Consider the following 9154-nt stretch of genomic DNA (forward strand, 5'->3'; position numbering starts at 1 on the left):
CCCATGGAGCAGGAAGCCTGTACAGGTGAGCAGGGCAAGAGGGGGAACAAAAACGGTGGGGGTCACCCCAGGAGCCCAGGGAGCAGGGAGCGGGTGCAGGTGAGCAGGGACAGGTGGCGGAGCAGGAAGGGCAGGGGTCACCCCAGGAGCTCAGGGCTCAGGGAGCTGGTGCAGGTGAGCAGGTCAGAAGGGGAGCAGGAGGGGCATGGGTCAGCCCAGAAGCACAGGCAGCAGGTGAGTTGATGCAGGGGACCAGGGGTAAGTGGGGGATCAGGAGGGTCAGGGGTCACCCCAGGGCCCAGGGAGAAGGGAGCTCGTGCAGGTGAGCAGGGCAAGAGGGGAGCAGGAGGGGCAGGGATCATCCCAGGAGCAAAGGCAGCAGGTGAGTTGGTGCAGGGGACCAGGGGTAAAAGGGTGCGCAGGTGGATCATGGTCTCTGCAGGAGCTCAGAGAGCAGGAGACCTGGTGCAGGAGGGCAGGGGAAGGTGGGAACAGGAGGGGCAGGGGTCATCCCCGGAGCACAGGCAGCAGGTGAGTTGGTGAAGGGGAGCAGGGGTAAGTGGGAGAGCAGGAGGGTCAGGGGTCACCCAGGAGCTGACGGAGCAGGGGAGCTGGTACAGGAGAGCAGGGGCAAGATGGGTAGCAGGAGGGGCAGGGGTCACCCCAGGAGCACAGGCAGCAGGTGAGTTGGTGCAGGGGACCAGGGGTAAAAGAGTGCGCAGGTGGATCACGGGTCTCCACAGGAGCTCAGAGAGCAGGGGACCTGGTGCAGGAGGGCAGGGGAAAGTGGGGAGCAGGAGGGGCAGGGGTCACCCCAGCAGCTCAGGCAGCAGCAGAGCTGGTGTAGGTGTGCAAGGCAGGTGGGGGACCAGAGGGGTAAGGGTCACCCTAAGAGCACAGGGAGCAGGGAAGCAGATACAGGAGAACAGGGGCAGGTGGGGGAGCAGGAAGGGCAGGGGTTAGCCCAGGAGCACAAGCAGCAGGTGACCTGGTGCAGGGGACCAGGGGTAGGTGGGGGGGTAGGAGGTGCAGGGGTCACCACAGGATCTTGGGCAGCAGGGGAGTTGTTGCAGGTGCGCAGGGCAGGTGGGGAAGCATAGAGGTTGGGGTCACCCCAGGTTCTCAAGGAGCATGGGAGCAGGTTCAGGTGAGCAGGGCCGGTGGAGGAGCAGGAGGGGCAGGGGACATCCAGGAGCTCAGGGTGCAGGGTGGCTGGTGCAGGGGAGCAAGGGCAGGTGGGGGAGCAAGAGGGGCAGTAGTCACCCCAGGAGATCAAGGAGCAGGGGAGTTGAGAAGAAAAATGGGCAAGTGGGGGAGCAGGACAGACTGGGATCACCCCAGGAGCCCTGGGAGCAGGGTAGTTGGTACAGGAGAGCCAGGAGCCAGTGAAAGAGCAGATGGGGCAGAGGTCACCCCAAGAGTCCAGGGAACAAGGGAGCGGATGCAGGGGAGCAGGGTAGGTGGGGGAGGAGGGGGCCAGGGGTCACCCCAGGAGTCCAGGAGCAGGGTAGCAGGTGCAGGGGAGCAGGGCAAGTGGGGAGCAGGAGGGGCAGGGGTGCGCTCAGATCTCAGCTCAGCGAGGCCCAGGAACCTGCCCCGTCTCAGAGGCCCAGGGGGGCAGGGAGGTGCCGCCTTGTTCCAGAAGCTCAGGGTCGAGGCCAGAGGCCCCAGAGGGGCTGGACTGGGCGGTGGCTGAGCCGGCGCCACCCGCGCAGGAGCTGAGGGTCGGGGCAACTAAGACTCCTGGACCCGGGGAGTGTGAGGGGGTGAGGCCGGGTGGGGAGCAGAGCCTCGCTGGGAAGGCCTTGGGGCCAGGGGAAAGGGGGCCACTCTAGGAAGGAGGGAGCCACAGGTTTCCCGTCAGGGCAGCAGCGTGGTACTGCAGGCCCCTGAGACCAGCCCGGGAGGGGGGTCGTGGCCAGCCAGGTCCCGGGGCACAGGGCCGAGGATCCAGAGGCAGGAGAAAAAGGGGCCCGTGGGGAGACCTGGCAGGGCTGCCAACCGTGGTGGCCGTGCGAGGGGCAGCTTCAGGGCCCTGAGCTGAGCAGCAGGGCCCAGGTCCGAGGGGACAGGCCGGCGGGTGGCGGCATCTGAGCTACAGCCTACTTGCTGTCACCACGCAGGAGGGGACAGCCAGGGCAGGGCCGCGCTCCCTCCCACCCCGAGGGGCGCACAGGCTCAGGGCAGCCCTGGGTGCGGGAGGCCTGTGGGAGCTGGGGTGGCAAAGGCCAGGGCTCCAGAGCAGGGGTGGCAAAGGCCGGGGCCAAGGCGGGAGCTGCCCTGAGGGACGTCAGGAAGCCATGCCTGGAAGGCCTGGGGCAGTCCCGACTGCTCGGGCAGGGACAGGATCCGGGGCCCGGGTGCTTCGGATCGGGGCTGCCACAGAGGCCGTGGTCAGGTGGGGCAGCCAGAGGAAACCTGAGTGGGGACGTGATCCAGGTGGTCACCCAGCACTGACCAGGCCAATGAGTCCAGCTTCTGTGGCCACAGTGAGCTGGGCCGTGCGCCTGGTGTGCAGCCTCCCTGAAGCACGTGGGCGTGGTGCCCAGAGCCACCCCAGGCCCGCACCCCTGAGACCCTGGGGGTCACACAGCCTCCTCTCTTGCAGCCTCCACCACGGGCCCCTCGGTTTTCCCACTGGCCCCCAGCTGCGGGTCCACTTCCGGCTCCACGGTGGCCCTGGCCTGCCTGGTGTCAGGCTACTTCCCCGAGCCTGTAACTGTGTCCTGGAATTCCGGCTCCTTGACCAGCGGTGTGCACACCTTCCCGTCCGTCCTGCAGTCCTCAGGGCTCTACTCCCTCAGCAGCATGGTGACAGTGCCCTCCAGCAGGTGGCCCAGCGAGACCTTCACCTGCAACGTGGCCCATCCGCCCAGCAACACTAAAATAGACAAGCCAGGTGAGACGTCGGACCTCAGAGAGGGGTCCACTTGGGGACAGGCCAGATCAGCTGTCCCTCCCGGACCCACGTCACCGGGGAGTCACCTCAGTGTCCCCGCCCTGAAGGCCTCCCCTTTCTGGGAAGGTGTCCTCTGGGCGTGGCTGCCTGGTCCAGATGACCACAGGCGGCATTCCCCCACTGCATTCCTGGGGCCCACTGAGTGCCACTGGTCGTGGATCCCCTCATGAGCCGGCCCGACCTAAGTTCACCCCATGACCTGTGCCCACCCCAGGCCCCCAATAACCCCTAATCTGCTCTCTCCGCAGTGCCCAAAGAGTCCACCTGCAAGTGTGTATCCCCATGCCCAGGTGAGTCAGCAGGGCCCCGCTCTGCACCCCAAGGAGATGGTGCACATCCAGGCACAGACTAATAGGGGAATGGGTGCTCAAAAGGAAGTCACCCCAATGCTGACCCTAAATGTCTCCCATTCCAGTCCCTGAATCACTGGGAGGGCCTTCGGTCTTCATCTTTCCCCCGAAACCCAAGGACATCCTCAGGATTACCCGAACACCCGAGGTCACCTGTGTGGTGTTAGATCTGGGCCGTGAGGACCCTGAGGTGCAGATCAGCTGGTTCGTGGATGGTAAGGAGGTGCACACAGCCAAGACCCAACCTCGTGAGCAGCAGTTCAACAGCACCTACCGTGTGGTCAGCGCCCTCCCCATCGAGCACCAGGACTGGCTCACCGGGAAGGAGTTCACGTGCAGGGTCAACCACATAGGCCTCCCGTCCCCCATTGAGAGGACCATCTCCAAGGCCAGAGGTGGGCAGCAGGGCAGAGGGGCTGCAGGGAAGGAGAGCTCCCCTGTAGGGTCCAGTCCTCCACCCTGATAGTGACCACCTGTGCTGACCCTTTACCCACAGGGCAAGCCCATCAGCCCACTCTGTATGTCCTGCCGCCATCCCCAAAGGAGTTGTCATCCAGTGACACGGTCACCCTGACGTGCCTGGTCAAAGACTTCTTCCCACCTGAGATTGATGTGGAGTGGCAAAGCAATGGACAGCAGGAGCCAGAGAGCAAGTACCACACGACCCCGCCCCAGCTGGATGAGGACGGGTCCTACTTCCTGTACAGCAAACTCTCTGTGGACAAGAGCCGCTGGCAGCAGGGAGACCCCTTCACATGTGCGGTGATGCATGAAGCTCTACAGAACCACTACACAGATCTATCCCTCTCCCATTCTCCGGGTAAATGAGCAACACGCCCGGCACCCAGCAAGCCCCCCACCTTTGGCTCTCGGGATCCCCTGAGGACACCTGAGCCCCCGCCCCTGTGTACATAACCCTGGGTAGGCACCCATCATGAAATAAAGCACCCAGCACTGCCCTGGGCCCTGCACGCTGTCATGGTTCTTTCCGAGGTAGAGCTCGGGACACCCGGGCCCTGGGTGGTATGGGCAGGCCAGCTCTGGGTCTCAGGTGTCACCATTGGTGGGTGGGCTCTGCACCTCCAGTGGGGAGGGCTGCAGAGGCTGCCACAACGTGGGGTCAGGAGTTGCCTGAGGCTGGGGAGTGCACGTTGCCAGAGGTCCAGCCCCTGTGGGCCCTCAATCCAACCAGAAGCTAGCCAGGGCTGGGGTGTGTGGACAGGGACGGCAGGAGTTGTCCCCTCCAGGACCCCTCAGGGAAATGAGCACACAGACCTTCCCGCCTCTGTTCCGAGTTGTGGGACACTGGCCTGTCCTCATGCCCTGGGCTCCCTGACCCCTGGGCCTGCGGAGAGCTCTGCTTGGTAGCTCTGTGTCAACGCAGTAGCCATGCCTGTCCTGTCGGGAGGGGACAAGCCCTGTTTGCCCTCAGACACGACACTCCATCCATGTACAGTCCCCCACCCTACCTCCAGTGAGGAGGTCCCACCTGAGTTCATCCCCCCTGGGACCAGGCCTGTCCACTCATGGGGACGCTCGCCCATGCCCCAGTGGGGCAGAGGCAGGTGGCCCTGAGTGCCCAGGGGAGGGACCATTGGAGACCTCCACATGGACGCTGAGTCCAGATCCACTGAAAACAAGCCCATCGTGCTGAGCACTGCCACCTTCTCACACACACAGAGACACACAGACATACACACACACACAGGCCTACCCTAGGCCTCACACAGGACCAACTGCAGTGCCCAGAGCAGAGCCAGTCTTGGGAACCCTCGCCATGGACAACACCCCGGTCCCCATCCCCTCCAATACCCATCATTTGCTCAGCAGCTCATCCACACGCTGACCACACTGACCTGCCCTCCTCTGCCCCAGGGAACCTACACCCCCTCTTGACGTGCACAAAACCCCCACAACCCAGCTTATCCTGATGCTCCCACCCACTTGTTCAGTAGGGACACTCCTTGTCACTCTGGGCCCTTCCCTGGGCCCTGGGCTCTGTTGACCCTCCATAAGGGCCTGGACCCTCAGGGCAAGAGTAAGTGTGGCAGTCAGGGCACCTTTTCCCCACAGGGTCCCTGCACAGGGCAGAGCAGAGAGGGAGCGGGTCCCCCACTGGCCTGGTCCAAGCGGTAGGGTTGGGGTGCTGAGGCTGGCACCCAGGGTTGCAGAGGGCTGTGACTGTCCCTCAGGGAATCTGCCCCTCTGCCGGCCCAGTACTGACCACCCCCTTCCTGTCCAGAGCTGATCCTGGATGACAGCTGTGCTGAAGACCAGGACGGGGAGTTGGACGGGCTGTGGACCACCATCTCCATCTTCATCACCCTCTTCCTGCTCAGTGTTTGCTACAGCGCCACTGTCACCCTCTTCAAGGTGGGCACACCCGTACTGTCCCTGGACTATAGCCCACTGTCCCATCTCTGTCCTCACCATGTGCCCACACAGACCCCACAATGACCACATGCTGACCCCTCACTGTCCCTACATTGTCTCATCCTTGACCCCTCATGGCCCTTTCCTTTTTGTCTAGCAGTTCCCTCACTTTCTTCTCACTATATCCTCACTGTCTCCTCATTGTCTTCTCACTGTTTCCTCACTATCCGGTTACTATCCCCCCTTTTTGTCCTCACTGTACCCCCAGGGTCTACTCGCTGTCCCATCACAATCTCCTCACTGTCTCCTCATTTTCCCCTCACTCTCCTCACACTGTCTTCTCACTGTCCCCACATTGTTTCTTCACTACCCCACACTGTCTCCTCACTGTCCACTCACTGTCCTGTCGTTGTCCACACACTGTCCTCACACTTCTCCACACACTGTCCTCACATTGTCTCCTCACTGCCATTCACTATATCCTCACTGTCCCCTCACTGTCTCTTCACTGTACACACATTGTCTCATACTATCTGCTCACTGTCCCCTCACTGTCCCCAAACTGGACCCTCACTGTCCACACCTTGTCTCATCACTGTCCCTTCACAGTGCATCACTGTCCCCTCACTGTGTCCACATGGTTCCCCATTGTCCTCATATTATGCCTTCACTCCCTCTCAGTGTCCCCACATTGTCTCCTTATTGTCCCCTCACTTTCATGACTGTCCCTTCACTGTCTCCTATTTCCTATGACATGTGTCCTCACTTTTGCCTCACTGTCTCCTCACAGTCCCATCATTGACTTCACAATGTACCCTCATTGTCTCCACAATGTCCCATCCTCAGTGTCCCCACATGTCCCCTCACTGTCTCCTCACTATTTCCTCACTTTCCTATTGCTGACTCCACACGTACTCTCACTGTCACCTCACTGTCCTGTCACTATCCAAACACTGTTCAGACACTTTCCTCTCATGATCTCCACACTGTCCCCAATTGTCTCCTTTTTGTCATCATTGTCTTCACAATAACCACACACTGTCCCTTCACTCTCCCCTTTCAGTCCTCTGTCTCCTCACTGTCTCCTGACTGTCCCCACGTTGTCTCCTGTCTTTTCGCTCTCCTCACTGTCCATCACTGTCTGTCACTAACTCCTCATGATATACTCACTGTCTCCTCACTGTCTCCTCACTCTCCACTCACAGTCCCATCACTACCCCTCACTGTTCCCACACTGTCCCCTCACTATCTCCTCAATGTCCCCTCATTGTCCCCTTACTTTCCCCCATTGTCTCCAGACTGTCCCTCTCTGTCCCTGCACTGTCCACTCAGTCTTTTCCCTGTCTCCTCACTGTCTCCCCACTGTCTACACTATCCCCACTCTGTCCCATTGGTTTCTTCTCACTGTCCCCACACTGTCTCCTCACTGTCCAATCACTGTCCCTTGACTGTCCTCTAAGAGTCTGTTCACTGACTCCTTACTGTCTCCTCACTGTCACCTCACTTACTCTTCACTATACCCTCACTGTCTCCATACTGTCCCCTAACTCCACACTATCTCCTCACTGTCCCCACACTGTCTCCTCAAAGTCTCCTCACTGTCCCCAAATTATCTTTTGCTCTCCCCTCACTGTCTCAACAATGTCCCCTCTCTCTCCCCACAGTATCCCCAGATTGTCTCCTTACTGTTCCCTCACTGTCTACACACATCACCTCACTATCGCCTGTCCCCTCCCAGTATCATCACTGTCTCCACACTGTCTCCTCACAGGACTCACATTGCCACCACAGTGTCCCATTACTATACTCACACTGTCCCCACACTCTCCCCTAAATGTCCTCTCACTGTCCCCACAGTGCCCCCCACACTATCTCCTCATTGTCCCCTCACCATCTCATAACTGTCTCATCACTGTCCCCTCAACTGTCTCCCCACAATTCTCAACAATGTCCCCTCACTCTTCCCAAATATCTCCACATTGTCTCCTTACTGTCCCCTCGTATACACGATCACTTCACTGTCCCCTATACCCACGCCATCCCCTCAATTCCATCACAGTCTCCTCACTGTCTCCATACTGATCCTCACAGGACCCACACTGTCCCCACAGAGTCCCAACACTACCTCCTTACTGTAGCCTCACTGTCCCCTCACTACCCCCACACTGCCCCTTCTCTGTCCCATCCTTGTCCTCTCACTGTCTGCTCCCTCTCCCCACACCATCCCCTCCAGGATCCCCTCATACTACCTAGCCTTGGGGACAGGAGCCTGGTCATGGAGGGAAGCAGTCCGTGGGGGTCCAGGCCAAGCTCACACCCACCCCTCCCTGCTGCAGGTGAAGTGGATCTTCTCGTCAGTGGTGGAGCTGAAGCGCTCAATTGTCCCCGACTACAGGAACATGATCGAACAGGGGGCCTAGGGCCAGCCCTCTGGGATGGATGTCCAGCATTGCCCTAGACCCCATGTAGGAAATGGGTGCCTTGGTTTGTGCCACTAGCCTGCTTCCAGGCCTGCTCCTCTGCCCTCTGACCTCACCAAGCTCTGACCTCACAGTCATCCTGGGCCTGCACCTCCACCATCTGGCCTTGTGGCCACCATGGGCTGTATCTTGCACTCTGGTTCACTGTCTGGAGAATCGAGGGAACACCAGAATGCCCCCAACATGAGCTGATGGACACCTGCTGGCCCCTCCTAGCAGCCACCAAAATACGTCTGGGGCCATGTGGACACTGAGGCATTGGGCAGTATGGCCCCCAGGGGATGGCCCCTAGGTAGACCAGCTCATTCATTTCCCCAGGAGACAGAGGGATGGAAAGCCCAGTGTCTATATGGGTAGGGTCTGGCCTCTGTGAACACCCCATCAAAGCTGGCTCCAGAATGTCGGATGTCCCCAGACAGGCACGTTCTGGTACGTCGAGAGGAAGCCATGGGCCACTGTCACCCAACGGGGAAACTACTGGCATTTCGCTAATGGTCAGTCAGGTCTTCTCCACCAGAGGAGACCACAGTGAGAAGGCCCAGCCCTGAGGCTGCTGAAGGAACTCCACAGCGGCTGGACGACAACACTTGGGGAAGCAGTGATGTCACCCAGACACCCCTCCTGGAGAGGGGCATGCTGACCTGGTCCCAGGCAGGGGGACACAGGCTCCATGGACAGAGCTGGAGGGTCCTGAGGGGCCAAGGCAGCAGACCCAGCCCACTCTGTCCTGTGGCCTGGACCTGAGTCCCATGGGGCAGGAACTCCTGCTGGCTCGCAGTACCAGGGGAGGAGCAGGGGTCAGAGAGAGAGCATACAGCCATGGGTAATGGCCGGGGGACCCCTAGGCCTTGATCTCTGCCTGTCCTGGAGCTACTGCAAAGTAGGAGCCCCTACATAGCCTGAGACGGCCATGCCAGGGAGGAGAAACAGAGCCCCTGTGTCCCCTGGGAGAGAATGTGCAGGGATCACACAAACGAAAGCCACTGTTGTAG

At 60.4% G+C, this 9154-nt stretch overlaps 1 gene segment (V, D, J or C); it reads left to right on the forward strand.

Moving 5' to 3' along the window:
- Positions 1-1131: 1131 nt before the first annotated feature.
- On the forward strand, positions 1132-8102 carry LOC121493309. The segment is given in 8 exon segments: positions 1132-1147; positions 1409-1456; positions 2609-2899; positions 3208-3249; positions 3375-3704; positions 3806-4129; positions 5552-5682; positions 8019-8102. Coding segments are annotated over 8 exon segments (1266 nt in total).
- The last annotated feature ends 1052 nt before the right edge of the window (positions 8103-9154 follow it).

Source organism: Vulpes lagopus, chromosome 6, assembly GCF_018345385.1.
Source record: "Vulpes lagopus strain Blue_001 chromosome 6, ASM1834538v1, whole genome shotgun sequence".
Taxonomy (NCBI): Eukaryota; Metazoa; Chordata; class Mammalia; order Carnivora; family Canidae; genus Vulpes; species Vulpes lagopus.